At 36.1% G+C, this 24,271-nt stretch overlaps 1 protein-coding gene across 3 annotated transcripts in view; it reads right to left on the bottom strand.

Moving 5' to 3' along the window:
- Positions 1-22,477, bottom strand: part of GLRA3 (glycine receptor alpha 3) — an 89,542-nt gene extending 67,065 nt beyond the window's left edge. For 2 of the 3 annotated variants that reach the window (XM_027886943.1, XM_027886944.1), the window contains exons 1-2: positions 22,249-22,477; positions 1,307-1,434 (exon numbers count right to left, since the gene is read on the bottom strand). In XM_027886943.1, coding sequence (XP_027742744.1) covers positions 1,307-1,434; positions 22,249-22,367 — 247 coding nt within the window. In that variant the 5' untranslated portion in view covers positions 22,368-22,477. The remainder of the gene's footprint in view (positions 1-1,306; positions 1,435-22,248) is intronic. The other variant, XM_027886945.1, reaches the window with a different exon arrangement.
- Between the last annotated feature and the right edge of the window lie 1,794 nt (positions 22,478-24,271).

Raw genomic sequence — 24,271 nt, 5'->3', positions numbered from 1 at the left:
TGAATCAGACTGGGTGAACTGTAGCAAAACCAGCACATAGCAGTGGCTTTATAGTCAAAATAACTTAAGTTTCTGGGACTTATAGATGTCAAAAAATTTGTTGCTGAATAAGAATTAAGATGGAAAGGCAGTGACAGATGAATTACAGGAGAAAGGACTGCCAGTGTGAAGGAAAATTTTTGTAGTAAACATGACCTGCTTTGTAGTGATATGTTAGAGTTAAGAGAATCTCTTGGACTCAGAAAGATAGGCATTGGAGGAAGCCAGCTAAGGTAAAGTAAGGATAATATAATTTTTAATTACAATAGGGTTATTCTTTCAAAACACTATTTATATTCTGGATAATTTAAAGGCTGATAGTTTGTTTAAAGATTCAGTAATAGAGTTAAATATGGTTTCACTATATTACTGGAACTCCTTCTTTTCAAAAAAAACCCAGTCGAATTTACTTAAACTTCCCAGACTGTGAAAGCTAGAATGGGTGATGAATGTCCATAAAAAACTTTGCACATTCATATAAAAACATAGTTTGTGTACTCCTTCAGCAAATACTCTACTTTAGCATGCCTGAGTCTGGATAACATGATTTAAACTAAGACCCTCAGAAGATATAATGATATATTTTAAAACTTTGGACTTTCAGTTTTATTTCAATCTCCTTTATCTTGTTTGAATCTTCTTTATGATAAGTATGTAAAGAGTACATGCCAAGAGACAATTGCAGGTATTGAGAACTTGCAGTTTCAGTGGAGAACGGAGAACAGGGAAAAGAACAAGAGGGAAGACAGTCCCTTTGGCATTTCAAAGCACAAGTGGAGTGCAGGAGCAAAGAAATTTGGTGATATAATTGCTAACTAAGATAAGCCCTTATGAGTTTGACTCTGATGGTCAAGTCCTTAATACACTCTTAGTTAGAACCAAGCAGATATGAAGATTTGGGCTATCTTTCACAGAACTTGCTTTCTGGACTGTTTCAGGCTATGGTAGTCCAAGGTGGGAATCTGAATCCATTAGAAAGCATTTCAGGAAAGAAAAGAAACAAACAAACTGTAGTAGACAATTGAAACCTAATGATAAGCTAAATTTACATAAGGCCTGTAATTGGGCAGGTGTGAAAGTGAAAGGGATAAAGTTTATTACTACTGAAATGAACTGTCATATATACAAAAGAAAGACAAAAGAAAGCACCTTTTAATTTTTTTTCAGTGAATGTACTTCTTTGTTTTCATATTTGTTCCAGAAATTGTGTCTGTGTGAGAAATAACACTGAAATACTGAAAACCTGAAAGCTTATTTTTGAAATTACCTTTGAAATTTGGTCTGATCCTTGCATCGTAGCCTGACATCCTACCCATTAGCTTATCCAGGAAATCCGATGGCGACATTGGCATGCTACGAGATCTTGCACTGTCCGTTTCCTTTGTGGCTACCAAGCTAACAGTAAGGAAAAACACACAAAAGAACCATTTGTTAGAAATTTTGTTAGGGAAACTTTAATTTTGTGTAGAAAATCATAGTTCATTTTTGTATGAACAGGAAAACAGCAAAATTTTATTTTACTAAGCTGAAGAGTTATAGATTGCTGTTCCTTCTTCCTCAGAACTTCTGACAATGAGTAACACTTTCAGTTAACAGTTATCAATCCATTATCACAGAGTAAAACAATTTAATCTGGGTATGTGGAATGTCATATTTTGGAGTCTATTTAAAGACTGGTCTGTTTAAGCAGGTGTGATGTAACAGAAGCTTAGATCAGAAAAAAAAAAAAAAAAGAGTAAGGATTTTGAACAGAATAGTACTAATATCATCATTTTTTATTTTATTTTCATATTTAAGCATAATAAAACTTATCAAACAGTCTCTTGGCGGATAGTATTCTTCACATTGTCTTACAGTTTTGTTTTCTGTTAAAACAAAAGTGACTGCTACAGCGGGAAAAAACCCCCAGCAACTTACTGAAGGAACTATTTTAGGGCCACATGACTAATGTCATCTCCTATAGCCACCTTTCCACATGCATTCAAAACTCCCACTGACATTGTAAAGTGTGCTCTGCAGAAGAATATTGGCACTGTGATCAGCCATGAGGACCCAAAGAAAAAGTCTTTACTACTGTGGAACTCTTACTCAACTGATGTTCAACACACTGAAAAAAAAGAATACAGTCAGTAAATATATACATAAATAAAATTTTGAGTAACATTTTGATACACAGTGCAACTAAAACCATTTGTGGCTTTTGGAGTCTCAAAAAAGATAAAGAAAATTGCATGTTTATGCTCAGTTTTAGTAAAAAAATCTGTTATAGAAGGATTTGAATCTCTTTTACTTACCCACTGCATTGTCTCCCTGCCAATTCACTCTTTTAGAAGTGTTTAAATATGCCCTTGTTTAGAAGTAAACACAGGGAATAATGTAAAACACTTAGGAATTTTCTAACTCACAAAAACCTACACTAAACTTTGATTGTTAACAATGAATGGAGTTTCAAAATGGAAAAATTCCATACAGGTATGTATGTATGCAGATGCCATGTGGAAGGCAGATTGTGAATGTAATTTTTTTCTTCTCAAGACTCTGTTACTCACAATGTAGAAAGTTACACTTTTATGACAACTTCCATTTAGAAGGTCTGCTAAAATTTTAGTCTTCAAGTGTGGAATTTGGATTTAATATCTTAAATAAAAAATTATTTCATATAATATCTTGACTGTTACAAATTTGGACACACACCAAATATGAACATAGAAACCTCTAAAATGCTGTGGTTTACTCATAAACTAATTAAAACTGGAAATTAAGTATTTTAATTGTAATATTAAATGAAATCAGAAAGATAAAATTGATCCTCTGTTTATTTGCTTATCTAGTGTTTATTCTATTCTATGTGTAAGTTTATTTGTATATTTCTAAATTATTAATAAATTTCTAAATTTTTCAGAATACTTTGATATCTCTTTCAGTATAATTTTTTCTTTGCTCTCCTTCAGAAACTAATCTATTTTTTTTTCTTCCCATAGTTGGAGAATATATTTCTATTTCTGAGAAAGTAATTAGTCAACATATTTTTTCATAATTTAATTTGAAATTATACTATTATCATAATTTTAATTATTAGTTATTCTGAGTGGATCTGATTCATCATGATATTGCAACTTGTAGTCATTTATGTTTCTGCAAAACATCATAGATGGTTTTAAAGCAAATAAAACATGTAAGTCCAATTATACTTTATTGGAAATTATCTACTTGCAAGGCAGGAGAATCAAGTTACTGTTTGTATACATAACACTTAGGTTTCTTTCTAATATTCTTCTATAAGAAAGTTATATTTCTGTTTCCTAAAGTATATGAAATATTTGTACTACAGGATATATAAGACTATATTTTTATTATTAATAAAAATAAATTATTCAGAACACAAATATAGAAAGGCCCATTGTTAGCTTCAATATCAATCACTTTCTCTGAATGAAGAATTTTTTTGTTTGTCCCTTTTACACTTCACTGAACTTTTTCTAAATCTTTCTTTGTTGTACCTGTAGTAGTTGTTTTGACATGAAATAGAGTACTTTGAAATTAAGATAATTAATGCTGAATAGAAAAAATACTAATTGCTGTGATTATGGATTTTCTCAAAATGACATTTATCTTTTTGTATGATGGAATCATGAACATTTGCCTTCCTTAGTCAGTTATAAGTCTCAAAATATCTTGAATAATTTTGTTGCCTGCTTATGAAAACAATGCATTGAGTACAATTAATATATTTTTATAAGTAAGTCTTATCTCTGAAATCAGCTATAATTTGTAACTAAATATTTCTTCAAGGAATGTTTTCCCTTTTACTCATCTTGGTGTGTTAGGAGTAAAAACTGCTTGAGTACTGCAGAATTCTGCCCTATGAATTTAACTTTAACCAAAAACATGTATTTCAAGAATACTATTGGATAAATAAAACTTTCATCTATCTGAGATGACTTGTATATTACTCGTCTAGTTAAGGAGGACCAAGACTTGGTGATACAGTAAGACCTGAGTGAGGCAGTGGGTTTTAGGAAGGGGTTTTCTGTTTACAGATTAACATAAAAATTTATTTTGCATAGTAAGGGCTCTTCAGTTTTATTGCACACTGCCTCTGAAAACTAGGCCTCTGGCTAAAGGGTTAGAGAAGGTTACACTCCTTTCATGAACTAAGAATTTAGCTCCTTTTAGTGTTAATGCACAGAGCTTTGTCCTCGACATACAACTATTGCATAAGTCTAGGAAAGGCTTTGTGTGCCTCCAGAGGGAATTTATTTCTGACCTGTCACATTTTGTACATGCATTTTCTAACAGGCATAATAATAAGAATTTAATATCAGCAAGAATTTTAATATCAGTAAGTGCATTCAAAAGTAAGGTACAATAGACTTGTGATTAGCATAAAGACATCATGCTACTTTAAATTACTGAAAAAGAAAGCTGTACATTTTTGTTCAATGTAGAGGCTTCCCACTGCTGAAGTCTTTTACTGGAGAGAGATTATAACCTCATACTCTTCTGGATTGTTCATAATTTATGAGAAAAAGTTGCCAACAAGAATGCTCTCCCTGGTAGTTATTCTGTATTGTTTCTGTAAGCTATTGGTGAATCTTACCAGCAGTTACGAGGATTTAAACAATTTAAATTTTCCGATTTCAGACTGTGAGCAGTATTTGATTTCTCTTTCCTGAATGTATCCTGACCAACTTTACAATGTAAATTAAGCCTTCCCAAACTATTAAAAAGAAATTTGTTAGCTGAAGTAGTAGACAAGAATCAGGGGAAAAATTGAAAATGTCAAAAGATGCATTAAAAAATTATTTGTGACCAAATAAATTTACATCATCAAAGGTAGGTAAAAATTTCTGTTTTAAATAAGGTATTACACAAAACCAGGCATTAATAGATAATTAGAATAACAAGGACTATTATTACTCCTGTCTTTGGCCTATTCATTATTCACCTAAAATCTGAGGGCAGGTAAGCTTTGCATCAATACAGAAGGACTGTCAAGTCAGAATTTCATTGCTAAGATAGTAAGACATGCCAAATCACCAGTCTGTAACACTGCATAACCTATCAAAAGTCATATTTGAGTCAGAAACTGTTAGGTCAAGCTGAGTCTTAAACAGTGGGATATACATGTTAAAGAGTAAGAAGCAGTCCAGCACAGACAAGGTGCAGCTTCTGTAGATCAGCACTCACATCCTAAATTCCAAACCAGAAGGTAAGAATGGTATTCAGCAATGCCATCTATGATCTGGAAAGAAAATGCAAAATCATTGATGGTTTCAAATGAAGAAATATAAAAAGAATTGACAGAGGTATAAATACTGATGATGTCAAAAAATAACCTATTTATTAAGTTCAGTTTATTTAAGTAGAACAGTTTAAAGCAATCTGAGGAAGGATATTAAGAGATATATGAACTGGGAATCTGGGCAGAGTTGGAGGAAAGACTTGTGTCTGAAAAAGGATTCAGAATTCATGTTGAGCAACTCAGCACTGGGATGGTACAGTTCTCACTGCACTACTATGTTATCCAGTGGTGTGGAAAGATTGAAAGAGTGAGTAGAAGCATGAAGGTCACTTATTATTTTATACGATATTAATGAGACCAGTTCTGGGATGTTGCATCAAATTCCATATCCAAGTTTTAAAAGGACACTAAAGCATTAGGAAAGGTACTGAACAAAACCACTAAGCCATGACCTGAGAGTTAGGGAAATTTGCTTCAAGTAAGAGACTTTCAGAGCTTAATCTGCTTTTATCAAAAGTTTATCAAAAAAGAAGATTGAAAAAAATAGCATGATTGAAGTGTATAAATACCTCAAAGAGCAGAAAATGCTGGACACTTATCTGAAGAAGAAAAGCAGAAGAAAAATCAATGAAAGACAGACAAATTCAAATCGGAATTTGGACACATACTTTATTAATAAAGATAACTTAACAGAAGATCAAACTGTACCAGCCAAGACCATACATCTTTCTGAAAGAGACAATTTAGCAAATTTTAAGGTATTGTGTTTCATATAAGGTTAGCTTGGCGAAAAGGAATGAGCTATGTTACATAGAAAAGCAGGCTAAATTCAGAGTAGACATTACAAATCTCATGCAGAAATCTTCAGAATGTCAAAAGACACTTGATGGATTTGAGGAGCTTAGGGAAGGGGAGAAATGGGCATCGTTCCAAGTGTAAAATGGTGTCTTCTCAGGGTCCTTCTACACAGGGACTGGGTTGCAGGCTTGCAGTAGCTTGTACTGTAACCTGTAATCAGGGCTGCAAGTTACATGTCGTAGTGTTGGCTCATTTTGCTCAATTCCTTTCACAGCTGGATATTTGACTTACAAAGCAGTTGTATGAGCATCAGCTCCTTGCACAGTATGGAATTAAGCTCCAGAATGGAAATTGCACTTGAGCTGCCCATGAACTGCATGCAGTTTAAAAACTCAGAGGCTGACAACTAGGAAAAAGTGAGCTAATATTTTATCTATGACATGGACCTGCAAAGAATAAAGAATTTTAAGCTAAATTATAATGTTGTCATGAAAGAAAATGGATTTGAAGTGGCCAGGGACACATTTAGATCAAAATTGAAAAGTTTTCAACCATTGAAACACTTCAGTTCAGGAATAGTTTAAAATTTTGAGCTGAGATAGAAAAGCTCTGTGTGTTTCAAGGGGGAGCTAGGTCTTAGGATGCTGTAATATGTATGGCTGTGATTGCAGGTAATGGAACTCAGTTCTTTTCTAATCCTCAGCTGAGAATATGTTTATGTCATTATTGATTCTTGTGGTTTTTAAATAATTGCTACTACAGATCTCTGAAAAAAAAAAATATAGTTAACACAGCAGCCAAAACATCAGCATCTACAGAATTTCAGTGGGAGATCTCATCTAGCAGCTGGCAATTTAGCTACCAAGATAAAGCATGGGTCATGAATTGGAGCTCCAGAACTGCCTTTTTAAAGTAGGCATGTTTGTGAGACAAAACTTCTCTCCTCCCTTCCTCTAATAGGAAATGATTAAGAAAAACTCTTCCTCTTCATGGGGACTTTTACAGTCTTCACAAATGTTTCCTTCTCTAAAACATCTAAAGCTGCAAAAATCAGATTGCTTTCCCATGTCTTTTTTTTTTTTTTTAAGAACCACTCTGTTCTACTCAGAAGCTGTCTCATTTCTATCTATCCTAAACTTCTGTACAGTTTTACCAAAGTATAAATAAAGGAAAGGAACTTTATATATGAAAGTGTTTTAAGTAAGATTTATTTTAAAAAAGTATATTTTCAAAGGCAATTTCAGCCCTACTGCCTTTGAGATTTCTGTATCATTTGTGTACTGCAGAAAGTTCTGTTTTTCACTGATTTCTCTCCTTTCAACATTACATCTTCAAGGTGGGTTCTTAAAAATTGCTTTCAGTATGTTGTTTCAGCCTTAACAAAATATCTATTTGTTTGAAAATATTGAAGAAAAGAAATAATGGACTACTGTCAGCATTTGTGTAAGAAAGCTTATGTTGCTTCAGAAGGGCTAAATAAGAATGGTATAGATAAAAGTGAAGGAAGAAATTACACCTTAAACCATCTGCTGAGTCTTCTTGCAGCTACAGGGAGGTGACAGAGATAAAGAAAGAATATGGTGTTCTGTAATTAGACCTTCTACTGTAAAGTTCCCAGAAAGAAGTTTCCAAGCCCAAGTTAGGAAAGTCTTCTAATTTATCCAGATTATTCAGAGAGTAGTCTCACTGACTTACTTTTGAATACAATTGACAAAAATTACCTTTGAATTATATGGTAAGTTAATTTTCTTCCTTCCATAGATAAACTGCATATTTTATCTTGAATGATCTTACATTAACACCAAGTTACTGTCATATTTTGCTTGGTGACTTTTCTCATCTGGTCATAAATTACTTCTTTTTTCTTAAAAACAATCCAATTTAATCATTCAGAGAGGTAGAAGGTTTGCATTTCATCTTAAAATGCATACTACAGTGCTGCTACATGCATTGTGATGGTCCAGTAGCTCTTTTATTTCATTACTTAACTTATTCTCTCAGACAGCAAGTGTGGCCCAACCCCTGGAGCAATTGGATGTTGTGTTTGTGGTCCATTCTATTCAGCTGATGTTTGAATGTTTTTAATACATTTTATATTAAAATGGTTCAGAAAGAAGCTCAAAGAAATTAATTACACTCTCATAAGGAAAGCAAAAACTGCAGCCAATATGCACTTAGTTCTGTCTCTCAAACAGGACTACACAAAAGCATTTCAGTAAATTAGTCTACTGGTACTTATTCATTAATTGACCAATAATAATTAGGTGAATTAATCTCATGACTACTCCCCCTGATTCTGTAACTGTAAGTAATGGTGATAGAATTAATCACTTTTAAAAACAAAAATTTTTCAGTGCAACGATGTCATTAACAAGGTCTGCTAAAAGGAAATGATCCTCAAACTGGTAGTGATGGATTATCTGACAGTGCCTTGCATTTTGAAAATTGTAGCAATAAGATTTTTGTGGTATGAAGAAAGTCTTTAAATCCTCCTCTGAGAGCATAGATCTTCATAAAATAAATTTGGTTGAATTAATGGAAAAAGCAAACAGTAAGTTTGATGAGGTCAGAAGTATAGGAAGTTTATTTTGTAAAGGGAATGTCTCTTAATATCTGATCTAATAATTAAAATAAGTAAAGGGCCAATATGATCAGAGATCATAGTAAGCAAAATTTTCACACATTATTCAAGAGCAGTACATAAACCTGACAAAAATACTCTTTCGACAGAAGAATGTTCCAGCATGTGACAGATTAAAATAAAAAACAATAACAAGAATGTTTACTGAAGGCCTTAAGCCCATCCAAATAAAGTGTTTTCCTTGTTTTTGCAAAAATAAATCCTGCTCTTTTTAGAAAGACAAAAACTGCCTTCAATTTTACAACAAAAAAATATAACAGGTCAATGTAAAGCAATACTAATTTGTTTGATTTCTGTGGATAATAAAACATCTGTGTCATGCTACTTAACTGAAAAAATCCACTTTAATGAGAAACTGTGCAAAAATTTGTAAAAACCTTAGCTTTACCCACAGAGGTTCAACAAGACCAGGTGCCGGGTCCTGCACTTTGGCCACAACAACCCCCTGCAGCGCTACAGGCTGAGCACAGAGTGGCTGGAGAGCAGCCAGGCAGAAAGGGATCTGGGGGTGCTGATCGACAGGAGGCTGAACATGAGCCAGCAGTGTGCCCAGGTGGCCAAGAAGGCCAATGGCATCCTGGCCTGTATCCACAATAGTGTGGCCAGCAGGACCAAGGAAGTGATTCTTTCCCTATGGCAGTGGTGAGGCTGCACCTTGAGTACTGTGTTCAGTTCTGAGCCCCTCAGTTTAGGGAGGATGTTGAGATGCTGGAGTGTGTCCAAAGAAGGGCAACAAGACCAGGGAAGGGAGTGGAGTACAAGTCCTGTGAGGAGCGGCTGAGGGAGCTGGAGTTGTTTAATCTGGAGAGGAGGAGGCTGAGACCTTGTCATTCTCTACAGCTATCTGAGAGGAGGTGGAAGCCAAGTGGGGGTCGGTCTCTTCTCCCAGGAGATTAATAATAGAACTAGAGGGCACAGTCTTAAGCTTCACCAGGGGAGGTTTAAGTTGGACATTAAGTTCTTCACAGAAAGAGTGATTGAGCATTGGAGTAGGATGCCCAGGGAGGTGATGGAGTGGGTGGAGTCACCATCCTTAGAGGTGTTTAAGGAAAGATTGAATGTGGTACTTAGTGCCATGATCTAGTTGACAAGGTACTGTTGGGCCATAGGCTGCACTCGATGATCTCAGAGGTCTTTTCCAACCTAACAGATTCAGTGATTCTTTTGAGGTGTGATGTGTTTAAACTGGCTCTGTCAGAAGAGAAATACAATTCTCTGTTTTATTGCAATAAACAATTATAAATTTTGAAAGCCTTGAAGATGAGGCAAATATTGTGGAATGGCAGTTTAGAAGTAGGGATAAATATTTTCAAGTAAATATTTTTAAAAAATTCAATGATATTTTAAACCAATCTCTTTACTGAAAATGAAAATTCTTCATTGGAAACAAAAGACAAATGGACTTGTCTTATTGGAGGCCATCCTTTAACAACATTTAGTCATAAAAATTCAGGGCCATTCTGGAAAGCCAGGATCTATGTCAGAGGGTTCCATCTGCATGGATCCAGTACTGAAAGTGACACAGAATAGGCTGTCACTGCTGTTCAGTTCTTGCTCATAAGGAGAGAGTTTCTTTTAAGAAAAAAAAATCAACTGAAAAAACCTCTCCTCTGAGTTATCCTTTGGAAGACTCATGCTCTTTACATTATCTACATTGTAACCATTACCTTCTTCAAGTTTCATACATGGAGATCATTTCCTTCCAGCTCCTTTGTATTCTAGCATGAAAATAATTCTGCTTGAATGAATCTTTATTGGTGAATAAATTTATTTCATTCTGAGAGACCAAGGAAAAGAAAAAAGTGTCCTATCAGGAAAGAGTAGTGGAAGAGGGTGGCTTGTAATAAAACCAAAGATAGTAAATGAACGAGAAAGAAATAAGTTTGTGATGTGTAAAAAAGACTTAGATTTCAAATGCTTTTCTTTTATTTCTCATAAAACTGACAATAATTTCTTTCTTGCTAATTAAAGATGAAATCTCTTTCATTTGTTGTAGGTCATGAAGCTGAAAATTCCTAGTGCAATGAAAATGCAGATTTTCATATCCTGCAATGTTTTAGATAATAATAATTTTATCAGATCATAGAAAAACACAGAACTCTTAACTCATGCTTGTCGTAGAAAAGATTGTCATTTCATGTAAGAGGAGCAGAAGTATTGTATGACCAAGACTTTAAAGGAGTATTATCTAAGCAAAATCCTCAAGAGAATTTTAAATATTTTGTGTAACAAATTAGATTTTCTGCTGATTTTTCACAGTTTTAGATTTTTCTAGTTGCCCTTTTATCCTCTTATTTTGACTAAGTGCAAATGGTCAGATTAATTTTTTGATATAATGCAATAGAGATAAGTAGAGTTACATCAGGACATATTTTTCAGCCAAAGTAACACTTTTTATGTGCAACAAACAACAAATTTCTATTTTCAGTTCACTAGTTATCTGTTCTGTACTATTTTAGTGGTTATAAATGAAAGCTACATAAAATATATATGGGATTGCATTTCAATGCAACTATTTAAAAATGTTTTCTTTCAGATTTGTATAAAATTAATTTTTCAATTTCAGCCACAGAATTACCATTAAATTTTAGTGCTCCTCGTAGCTTAGGCAATGGTTACAAGCAATTTTGTAGGATGTTTATGGTGTCAATTTTTTTTCCCTTTTATTAATGCAGTTGAGAATTCCTCCAGCTCTACAGTCTTCCTCCAGTCATGTTGGTCACGGAAGTAAATAAGCTTGTTAAAATAAATATGTTTACTTTATGCAAACACATGTTTATATAAAGTATATAAACTATGTGTTATAGTTTCAAAAAGCTTTGGGTTGGTTTGTAATGTTTCAGCTTTTCTTAAGAGAGTGAAAAATAGAAAATGATTGGGTTTTAAAACTTCTGATTAAGTCACTCTGAAATGATCACCATTTTATAGGTCGGAGGGCAGATAAGATTAAGTTTGTATACATTTGGCTTTGTTTGTGACTTGGTACATATATATAAGTACAACACTTTACTACCCCTTCTTTAGGAAAAAAAAATCTCTTTGGTTGAAAGAAGAAAACTAATATGTCAACATCTTTCATAATCCTATGGGTAAAGCCTTCTATTGTAATTAAGATAGGGTTTCAAGAAACTATGGGTTGTGTCTACAGTTTTGATTTCTTGTTTAAGACAGGTTTATTTTTGCCAATTTCATCCATGCAGCATACGAATTAATATTCTGAATATTCATTCATTGTTTTCCCAGAAGCATCTACTTAATAGTCTTTTTTACCTGTTGTATAGACTATTTTTATAAATGCACCAAACTTAGGTCCTAATTTCGTGCCATTTCTTAATTTATTCAACCTACTTTTGATAGGGGGGAAGCTGACTCAAACAGGAGCAGAGAATATTTCAAATATTCAAATTCTGATAAATCACTTGTTTTCCCAAAGAACTACTAAATGGGTTTAGCTTTTGACAACTTTAACTTTCAATTAAAGGTACTGAGATTTTCCCCACATTCAATTAACTATTTTTTCTTTTAGGTAGATAATACTTGGCTAAAATAAGGGAATATTTCTGAAAATAGAAACTGTGAACCACTTATTTATAGTAGTCTAAGATACTATCTCACTATAAAGAATAATTTGTGTATTAACTGAATAATAGAGAGAAGTTATTGGAGTAATGCATAGATTGCAAAATGACCAAGTAAAATAATTTCTATTATATTTTATTGCAGCACATATACCTCTATAAAAGCTGTCAGAGTTGAACAATTACATTTATTTTCATGATTAATAAATCATTCCTCTAGCCAATCAAACTTGTAAAGGAACTGACTGGTGTCTTTCACCATCATAGTGAATAGGAATTCAGCTGATGAAAGGTGAATTAATACAAATGAGAATTTTTACTGGCTAAAAACTGCAAACTATTGTTTCTCTAGGCAAATTTTTCCTAAATCTAGGAGCAACCTGTGAATTTTGCAAACAGATTTCTACAGGTTATAGCTGCTTCTGTATTTTGAACACATCTCAACATATTCTTTAAATTGTAAAGCTGCATATTACTGTGTTTTCTAGTTCTAATGGATTTTTTTACCACTGTGGCATTGCCCTATCAGCTTTGCATCTACTAGGTTGCTGTACTCTCACTCAATATAAACAGGAACAGCATGTCCACTAAAGTGTACATCTGCAGAAAAGGGATATTTCTTGTTATCATAATTTATGACCAATTAGAATAAGTATCCTGTTGCTCTTTTGTCTAGTTTTGTTTTAAAAATCCACTTTTGTGAGCTGTAAATCATAACCAAAACTGAAAATGAGTTCTTTGCAGTGTTGCAATGTTTCTTCTCAATTTTTACTATTTATAAAAATCTTCACAGAAAATCTTACAATAGAATGAAACAGTTGAAGTTTATCAAAAGTAGATACAAAATGTATTTTGAATTAAAACCTCAGGTTTGTGAAGACTGAAGAACAATTCAATTAAACACTATTATGTTTGCCTTAGGGAAGCTCTGCTTGCATCAGTCCTGTATCTTGAGTGAGCATGTCAGATGACTCTTTAAACTTTTTCTCCAAAATAAGTTTGACAAGATACAAGTTCAATTAGAAAAAAAGCTGAATATAGCCTGAAAAGTCACTCTATAAAGTTTTTTGTCCAAAACACTTCTCATGAAATTATTTTGATTAGGCAGCTAATTATAATGTAGATCTGTGTTATTATTAATAATTTTTGTTATTATTATTAATTTCAAAGTTTCAGTTAAGACAATTTCTATTTGAAAAAATACTGCTTTCTTGAAACATAGTTTTACAGAAACTTATCTGCTTCAAAGTTGTTTTATGAAAAGTTGGCAGGCTTGGGTGTAATATTGTTCAGCGTCCTCCCTATTTTGTCAGCCACAACCTGTTTTCTAATGTTGATGGAAACTTAAGTTGAGGTCTTGGGTTCTAATTTTAGAAAACTCTGAGTATCCCTACAAAATTGGCAGAGATTTTTCCTGCTTTCTGCAACTTAAACTTCTTTTTATGCATTGAAAAAGCAAGAAAATCTTTTCAGAGCTTTGGAATTTTTTGTGAGACAAGAATGGTGACGTTCCATCAGCTGTGTTAATTTACGTAAGATACGTGGATTAAATATTTTTCCTTTTTATTAATTCTATCCAGGATGAACACTATAATAAATCAGTATAAGACTTTAACAAACAACAGAGTTGAGCTTCAGGGTGATGATGAGAGTGACAGAATTCATGCCACATGATGACAGAACTCAGTGTTCCTAATGCATGCACTGAAGCATATTCCTTACGGAATAAGTCAGAGAAAATAGTGTGAAGGTTAAAAAAGCAGTGCTGATAGCCTTTCGTGCTTCCACCAAAATTATCCTGGTCCACTACATGCGTTCTCTTTCATGCACAGAAAATGGTGTTTAAACATCCCCTCAGATACATATTAAGTCATTGCTGTTCTAGTCTTCATTATGCCAGTACCCTCTTAATTATCATCTCAGTCTTCTAAGCTTTGTGTAAAGAACTGGAAATAAGCTGAGTGAAGGAAAGATCATGACCTGCACTGATCCCCTACTGCCCCTGCAAATCCTACATCAGCTGAGTGAGGGACTTCATGGGCTCCAAGTAGAGCATCCCCTCCCCTTCCCTGGCTGGTCGTGAAGGTGATGACAACCTCCAACACGCCCAAACAATGCTGCAACCTTTATTAAGTGCAAGACACTTTATCTCCTGAAGGAGTCATCCCTGTCAGAAAGGATGAAAAAGAGCATTCTGTTAACTATTACTTTGGGAATCTGAACAAGTTCTTTTGTGCTCATATTTTTACTACAGATGAAAATTTGAGCACGCTAAGATCCAAAGATATGTGCAGAGGCACAACAAAAATAGGTAAAGAGATAGAGATATTATGAGAGTTCATTTACACAGTGAGATTTTGGGATAAGTTCTGGAGGCAAAACTGGTAAAATTTTAACATGAATATAGAGAAACTTGCAAATTCCATTTTTAATTCCAGTTCTCCACTGTATTGTACTTTCTGTAATCACAGATTACTATCTTAAGTGGGGGCACTTAATATTCATTTTCTTAGTAAAAACTTACAATATTATGTTCAAAATGATCGACTATCAATCTTTGGTGTGCAAAGACTGACAGAAACTAGATGATATTTTATTTTTATTGTAAATCCTGCAAATTGAGAGTTTGAGCAAACTCTGATAAATATTTTCCTTTTTTTAAAACAAAACAAAACAAAACAAAAACAAAAACAAAGCCTAAAATTTTCCATAAAGGATTTTTTTCTAGCAGAATAAAGCAATTAAAAATCTCACAATGTCTTTCATGGAATATAGTCCAGATATCATGCTGAAATCTGCCCACTTTCAATTTAGTTCTAATATTGCTGAGTCAGAGGTAATGAATCTGACCTGATAGCATCAGAGAAAAACATTGCACGGACAGATATCCCTTCATAGAAGTGATATAGAGATGCTTAGGCACAGAATTACCATTTACCATAGAATACTGGAGTTACCCATAATATAGCTGTGTGAAGTCAGTGCTTTAGTCATGACTGATTTCAAAGCTTTTATTTTTGCCAGCAACTTGCCATTTTGTGCTTTTTATTTTATTTATCTAGTAGAGCAACCTTAGTCCGCAGATATGTTGCTCACAAAACCGGAAGTTCAGTTGGTCCCTGATGATAGATATATCTTAGCCTACACATTAGGAAGAGGAAAAAAAACCAATTTTGCCTTTTTAGATGTCATAGCTGTTATTGATTTTGTTTATGATACTCTTCCTAAGTTAGTTTTAACTGTAAAATCACATGCAGTTTAATAGCAATTATCCTCAAAGTTTGAGGTAATTTAGTACCCCTGTGTTCTACTCTATTGTTTCACTAAAATAGTCTCAGGGTAATCTGCTGGCTTGTTGTTTCCCATAACCATTGATTTGTATTAATCTGGGGCCCCACTGCTTGTGCAGCTTTACTATTTCAACAGCCCCATAAGTGACCACATGACTTTGTCAGGCCACAGCCTTCTTAAAATTTCCTGCCTCTTCTATGGTCTCAAACTGTTCCTCTTGGAAACTGCACTTTGCTAATATTTCATGACACCAGAAAGAAACTTCAGTCATAACGTTATTGAAGAGGACTGATCTTCCTTAGGGAATTTCCTACCTGGAAATACCCTCAACTCTCCCTGCTGTCCCCACTCATTTTGTACATCAGTGGTAAGTCCAGAGACATAAAAAGGTGGTATGTGGTATAGAAAAATTGAATCAAAAATTTTGGATTGTGAAGTCACTGTTCCTGGATGTATTTAAGACTGGATGTGAAACTTAGTGCCATGGTCTAGTTGCCACGGTGGTGTTCAGTCATAGGTTGGACTTGATGATCTCAGAGGTCTTTTCCAATCTAATTGATTCTGTGATTCTGTTCATTATGTAGAAAGTCCAATCCAGTGTAGATCAAGTATCATTATCCTGTTTGCTGTTGTATTAAACAACATGTGTGTTGGAGCAATTAATTAGACACCTGACTGGAAAAGTAATAATGAAATACATTCTTTTATACTTTTATAAACATACTGTTTTGGGTGGGTTTATTACTTTTTTCTTAATTTTTTTCTTCTTATTCTCACTAATCTAGCATTTCCACTGACACAGGTTTAAAGACATCATATTGTTGTTTGGATCATATTGCTTTGGAGCCATAAAAAGTAACGGATTGTGCAAGGAAAAAAGTAGTCTTACAGATTCTCACTTTCTTTTCTCTTGACTTTACTTGCCAGACTGTTCTGCTCTCTGATACTCTTTTCATTCTCTGGTTTGGTCTTGCATTCTTGTTAAACAGAGTTTTCAGCTGTCTTTGCCTGCTCTCTGAGATACTTCCTTTCTGCTGGTGGTTGATATCCCTAAAAAGGTGCCTTCATCTATTCATTATGCCTATATAGTAGTGAAAGTGATACCTTCTGTTTCCTATCACCCTTTACTGATTCTTTCAATAAACATCATGAAGATCAGTAGGAAAAACAATAAAAAGGACAAGAAGCAACACACACAAGGGCTCTTCATCATTCATTACTTGAGAAAAGCTGATTTGCAGGAATAATTCCCTATAGGTATTATTACATAATACTCAGTAAGGTCATTTTAAGCTTGTATTCTGAATCTGTTAAAATGAGAAGCTCTAATCTTGTAAAAATTTTCATTCTTTCTGATTGTCATGATTCCTAGGATGCCTGGACAAGACTAATCTGATAGAGGAGCTATTACATTTATCATCATACAGAAGCACAGCACTTATCTCACATATTACTTGCTTTCAGTTGTTGTTAGCATCAGTTGTCTAGGAATGAATTAGGAGAGTTTGAAAAGTAAGAAAACATCATTAGCACTGTAAGAATTGAAAGATTGAAGGACTCATTATGGTTTGGACTGAAATTTCTTTGTTATTTAATTTTCTTCCAGTTTATAATATTAAAAACCAAAAAATATACACATAATTCTTTCTCAAAATTATAAATATGGTCACTTAGAAAACTAAATTAATTTTTATATAAATAAGGAACGAATAGTGAAAGTTCTGATCAAATTTGTACTCATGACAAAACTCTCAACTGATACAAAGGGATTTCAGTGTTTTCACTGGTATAGTTGAAATATAAGAGCATTAGAATTACATGTTCTTGGTCACAAAAACCCCACTTCATTTTTGTCTGAGTCTTGGAAAGTACAATGCCTCCATATGGGCACATGCAAGGGAACCCTGATGGTCTCCTAACGTTTTATAAGTACCCTCCATCACAGGGGTTTGACTACATAGGGTCAGTGCAAACTCTGGGAGTGCAGCAATGCAGCTTTGAAGCAGAGCTGTTTGTGTTGTTTGTAATGTAGAATCCTCAGCAGGGTTCACTAGTGTGCAAGTATACTTTCACCCAGACTTGTACCTTCATAATTTTGATCCTGAGCCTGATTTGCTGACCTGAGTCTTCGGCTTTGACTTTGGACCTACCTCTTAACTACCAACTTTGCCAATCAATCTGAATGGCTGTTTCAACTGTTCTTCTCCTGCATAAGTGCTGTACAACTGCAAACTTTTTTGGTAGGATCCCGCTCTTTCCTGACTTGTTGTGAGTCTCAACTCCCAGCTCACCTACCCTTCCCTTGCTACTGTCTGAGACATGTTAAATCTTTTCCGTTAGGACCTGGAGTCTGTCAACTGATTTATTTCACAGAAACCATCTTTAAAATTGAGTCTGAGATGACAAGGAAAGGTACTGTGCCTCAGTGCTCTCATCTTGAATTTAATAGATTTTCTTTCACACACTTTTATTCATGTCCTGATTTTAACAGACACTTCTATTTCCTGAGTAGTATTGTGGGTATAATTCTTAACATATTAATAATCAACTGAAGTCCCATTAGAACATCTGAAAATCTTTGTTTTCAAAGGTGTTTGTGATGCTTTGTCAGATTTAATAGTTTTTAGCTGATTTTTTTCTCTTTTGTTATTTGAAGGCACTAATGCTGACTTAAAGGATAAGGACTTCTGCTTCTTAAGGCTATTCACCTGAAATCAAATTACATGAAATGCAGGAACAATTTCAAAATCAGTTAACTGTAAAGTCAGATATGCCCCAGAGTTAGGTTGCATGGAGGTTTTCCCCCAAGAACCTGGTTTCTAAGAGCAATTAGCTATGTCTCTAATACTGTTTCTCCAATGTAAGGCCAGTGGAGTAGTGAAAAGAACAAGAAAAAAGGAAATAACCTAATTGTAGCGTGATTCTTGGTCTATACCGAAATGGATAACTAAAGAAATACGATACAGGGAGAATCTATTTTGCATTTCCACAGTGCCACCTACCTTTTCACCCTGTGCTTTCCCTATACACGGGTTTACATATAAAATAGATATACTACATCCTTTAAAGAGAAAACAAGTCCCTGGCAAGTCTCTGACAGTGTAGATCTAAAAGATCTAGTGCTGGTGCCCATGCAAGTTCATGACTTGTTATAAAACTGTTTGACTCACAAATATGATCTTTGTGTTGACTCTAGAAATATGATCTTGCTTTCATCATGACCTCTTGGAATCGAGGCTAATCCAGAGGGTTTTGTTAACACTATTACATTAATGAAAACTCAGAAGAATACTCAGTTTTAGGCATTATCATTTCAAACTATATCTAAGAAGTTGTTTTCCTTCTTTGGTAGTGAATTACAGCTATTTTTAAGCTACATTAAATTATTTTCCTTAGGTTTTACCCTCTTTTTTACATCTCCACCCTCGTAGTATCACACTGGGATTTGGACTGGCAGTCCTTAATAAGCAATACTTCTTTTTTTATTTTGGGTCTGACTATAGCTTTTCTCTCTGTGCTAAAATATATTGCATAAACCAGACTGCTGCGTGCTTTCATCACTGTTTTTCACATTTAAAATCTATTAATATATTATCAATAACTACGTCATGCATCTATGAAATAGTAGTACAGACATACACAATATTATAAAAGACTATTAATAGTCACCTAATCACTAAAGTTGGAAGAGACCTCAAGATTGCTGAGTCCAACTTTTGACTGAACACCGCTATCTCAACCAGACCATAGCACTAAGTGCCATTTCTAATTGTTTCTTGAACACTTCTAGGGATGGTGACTCCACCACTTCTCTGTTCCAATGCTTGGCAACCCTTTCAGTGAAGAAATCCTTCCTACCGTCCAGCCTGAGCCTCCCCTGTTACAACTTGAGGCCATTTCCTCTTGTCCTGCCTCTAGTTGACTGGGAGAAGAGGCTGACCCCCACCTTGCTAAAGCCTCCTTTCAGGTAGCTGTGGAGGGCAACAAAGTCTCCCCTGACCTTTCTTTTCTTCAGGCTAAACAAGCCCAGTTCCCTCAGCCCTCCTCATATGACCTACTCTCTAGACCTTTCACCAGCTTCGTTGTTCTTCTAATGTTTTATTCTTTCTACAATGCCTTTCAGAAATCAAATTAATAATTAGATCCTACAATAAGCAATATTAATCTTGTTTCATTCATTGCAGTTTGAAGAATCTTTTGATGTGGGATGAAAAATTAATTATTTTTAGAAAAAATAAATAATGTGTAGTTTCCTCTTGCAAAGCATGCCAGTCTTGAGACTTTGCTCATTAAAGTAGCAAGCCTGTAACTTTATACTAAAAACAAACAAACAAAAAATCCTTTTTTATTTTATTTGAACTGCACTAAAAATAAAACTAAACTTTTAGCTTCACAGGCATATAATTTAAACAGTAATTTTAAGTAGCCTCAGGGCTATTGGGCAAGTATTGAAAGCTTTTCCCATTAGGTTCATCCAGTCTTCTCACACAGCTTTATGCTTCTTAATGAAGAGCAGAAAAGTTTCAACGTTGCATGATTTAAGAGATGAATGAAGACATTTCTCCAAAATGTCTGAGCAAGTAAAAACTTAAGTTTTGACTGCTTCCAGAAATTCACAGCACATCCACCTTATTATATATCTTATATATCCATCTGATTATATATCCACCAAGTATTATATAGGTGCTAATGTTGGACTCTGGGTGACTCACAGAGAGTGGAAACTGCATTCTATTAGCAGGAAAAGAACTAGAATTAATGTCTCCAGGAAACCTGAGAATTTTACAGTTTTTAATATTTTAACTTTTTCTCCCCACTTTTTTTCCATATTAAAGCATGGGGAAGACTACTCTGTGTCTTGAACTGACTAAGATTTCTCCTGTATTATTGCTGGACCTAAAGGCACAAACAGTCTCTATATAGAGATTGGTATTAAAGATATACAGATATTCAGAGCAGCTTCCTTAACTCTCTCTCAATTCAAATAGTCCTTGTGCACAGTAACCATGTTCACTGTCATAAAATGACAATTTAAGAGCAGATGGCTATTGCAATAGCACAGTTATCTGGACATTGAAGAGAATAGTTTGAATTTATGCTAAATAAGATAACTGTATATATGTGGAAACATGTTAGTCTAGAATTAGGTGATGCAAAATACCTATCTGCCTTTCAAAATTGACTTTATATTTTTTTTCCCTTGTAATAAGTGTTTTTATATCATTAAAATAAAGGATAAAGCATTCAACAGCAGGATGGAATTTAAATAATATGCAGAGGAAAAATAAGTTCCATAAGTACACTGAAATGACATAATAATAGCATAGTACTGCTTGTATTGCCTACACTACACATGAGTTCGATCAGCTACTCTGAATGTTAAATACTCAATGTCACTGGAAAATTTAAATTGTAACATATGTGAATTTACTCTTTCCTCCCAGTGTTAATTAATCCCATACTATGTGACCCAGTTTCTTAAAATCTCTTCCTTTTGGCACAATTACAATAAAATCACATTATAAACTATTTATGCTGCATATGTTGATAGAAAGCAGGTCATTAACTTAACTTCAAAAAGGAAAGATTTGCTATAAGCCTGTGAGCACTTGTGAAGTGTGCCATAACTTCGTGGTTATAAATCCCTCATATGTATCTCCAAACCCTCTCTTCAAATTTTTCTTTTTTAGTCTTTATTAAGTAACAATGGAATTCTTTAAATAACCTGGCATGTTATATGCCATAGTTTGTTTATTGTGATACAGAGCTAGAATATTTGTTGATAACAAGAACGGGTAACTGCATTAGCAGTGAATACATGATGACATTGAAGTCAGTTTCTTTACATGTGTGATTTTTCTTTATAAGTTTTCCCTCAAGGAGGGCTCAAGTTTATTTTAGCCTGCTATCACCAGACTTTGAGAGCTATGCATTAAAAGAATGCTTGAATTAATATAATAACATTACCTAGAAAGAGTGTGCTGGGCAGAAAGTAGAAAAAGCTGTATGAACCTCAGTCTTCTACTGAGGTCATAATTTATGAATATGTTGGCATCTTTCATAATACAAATCCTAGACTGTTAGGAGCGCAGCAAAAGCTTTTCCTCTCAAGGGAAGTTTTGTAGATCATACCCTCTCTTCACTCAGCTAGTGTTTTTCGGTTTCTGTATAAGACTTCCCTGACCTTACTTGACCACTGATCAATCTGTGGTTTTCCTTTTACTGAAAAGAACTGAGAGTAATAAGGAAGTTCTGTATATTCCCAACTCAGATTATCTTTTGTAACTTTTACATATAGACACTTTGCACCTGGAGAATTTTCGATACCATTGATGTTACATTTCCTGTTAAAAACTCTGATAAAATTAACAGATCATATCGGTAAACTCTAACTGCGAGCAGGTGAAGGAAATACACAGCCTCCTGCTTGCAAAATCCAAAACTGTAGGCAGCTCAGTGTTACAAAGCCGTTCGCGAAGCACGGACCCCATGCATTTAGTTTCCGTGCCCGGAGCCTGGCTGCCGAAGGGAGCCGGGCGTTCGTGGCGGAGGAAAGGCGGTGAATGCGGCGGCTCTCCGCGCCAGTCCCGGGCATTTCAGCTGCCCGAAAACCAGGAAGGGTGGACGCCTTGACTTCCCCAAAGAAAGCAACTCACCTGAGAAGTAGCGCAGCTTCCCACAGATAAAAGCCCGAGACAGCCGCGCGGAGGTACCTAATCCGGGCCATGCCGCTGGCAGCCGGGGCGGACCCCGGGAGCGGTGCTGTCCGAGGCATCGGAGTGGCTCGGCGGTGCGGCTCGGTGGGCGAGGGCTGCGGCGCGGCTCCCGTGGGAAGGCGGGTGGGTAGCTCCCCAGCACCCTGGAGAGCTCCGGTGGCTCCGCGCCCGCCGCCCGCCTAGTGCCCGGCGGGCCCCCGCGCCCTCCCGCTGGGCCCCGCCGCGCCCGCCCCGCCGCTCCTCATCGCAGCCGAGCGGCAGCCTAATCCCAGCCGCGGCGGCGGCGCCGAGCCGCGGCGGCGGCGGGAGCCCCCGTGCCCGCCCGCCTGCCCCCGGCTCCTGGCAGCAGCCGGCACTCCGCCGCCGGACGCATGCCGGGCTCGGGGCGCGCCGCTGCCCGGCGGCGGCGGGGCGGGCGGGAGGCAGGGCCGGGGCTGCTGCGGCCGCCCCCCGACAGCGCGGCCGCCGCGGAGGCAGCGGGGCGGGACCGGCACGGCGCTACTGGAGAGGGGGCGCCCCGGAGGGGTGCCCCGGGAGGGAGAGGTGCCCCGGCTGGGGCGCAGGGGAGAGCTCGGCCGATCTGTGCTCAGAGCGCTCCCTGCCTGAGCGCCTTCCCTCCCGCGGGAAGAGAGGCGGCCGGGTCGATGCCTACGCGGGGCAGCGACTGTCAAAGAGCCGGGGTGAACTCGCTGGTCCTCAGGTGTCGGAAAGGACTGGTGAAAGAGAGGTGCTTCTGCTTTGCCTGTAGGGCTGGTGGCATGCTTTTTCTTAGGAAATGGATGAGCGGGGGAAACCCATCTCTGTATTTCAGCACTTGGAAAGTACAGTGCTGATCGACACAGGAAAAGTATACCTTGTTCTATTCGACTTTTTCAGAAAAGAAAGGTGATATAGTGCCATGATGTGGACTGGTAGGGAAATCCAAAGAGTTTAAAAGTTTAACTGGGGAGGAGAGTGGATGGGATTATGGGAAGGGACAAGGGAAATAACATTGTAAGAGGGGAACCAGAAAGTTATTTATGAGAAAAGAGAGGAACAGAGAATAAGGTTACAAGTATGGGTGCCAGTAGGAAAATTAGTCCAGAGTCATGGAATATTCTGCATTGGAAGGGACCCACAAGGAGCATCAAGTCCAACTCTTAAGTGAGCGGTCCATATGGGGATCAAACCATGACCTTGGTATTATCAGCTCTAACCAAACAACACTTCATGCAAACCAGGAGCTGCTTTCCTTAGAAAAGGATAAGACTTTAGGATTTGATTTGAGAAATATTTTTTTAAAAATTCTTGTGGGAATCTGTATGGCTTGTTCATGAAAAAAAATGAAAAATTTGTGAGGAAGGGCTACACTTGGAGAGGAATAGAAGAGGAAAATGTGTATGAGATTGTAAAGTAGGGATTCTCTGTGTGAATCTAGAAGAAGTGGCCTTCAAACACACGCATCATGTCTAGAAGAGTCAATGGAAGAAGAAATATGGTTGGGCATATCCCCCTCTTCTTAACTGCTTCAGTGTAATCTGCTTGCTTGTTTTTTCCAGTAGCCATTAATTTGTGTTAGATAGGAGCCCCACTTGTGCAGCTCCATTAGTTGCTCAGCCCATATGATTTTCTCATGCTGGAGTCTTATTAAAACTATGAAAAAGCTATATAAAATCAAAAAGTTCCAAAGAAGGAAGCAGATGTGGGAAAAGGCAAAGGTTCAGTAAGATAAAGTACATGAAGCAAAGTAAAAGAAACTGAAATTTGAGGGAAGTATAATAACCTCATTACAGAAAAAGGAAGATGGAAAGACAGAGAGTGCAATATAGAATAACTTTTAACACAGAATAGAAAAAATTAGAAAAAGACATTAAAAGGTCATTTAGTAGAGAAGATGCAGGAAAGAAATAAGAAATGAGGATTTTGTGCATTTATTATATCCAAGGATAGGTTGTGAGTTAGAAATAGGTATTTAATTAGAAAT

The sequence above is a fragment of the Empidonax traillii genome, unplaced genomic scaffold (assembly GCF_003031625.1).
Source record: "Empidonax traillii isolate 1590-97213 ecotype Southwest subspecies unplaced genomic scaffold, ASM303162v1 scaffold198:size1128796, whole genome shotgun sequence".
Taxonomy (NCBI): domain Eukaryota; kingdom Metazoa; phylum Chordata; class Aves; order Passeriformes; family Tyrannidae; genus Empidonax; species Empidonax traillii.
Note: the sequence above shows the minus strand (reverse complement) of the source record. Positions and strands in the feature narration are given on the sequence as shown.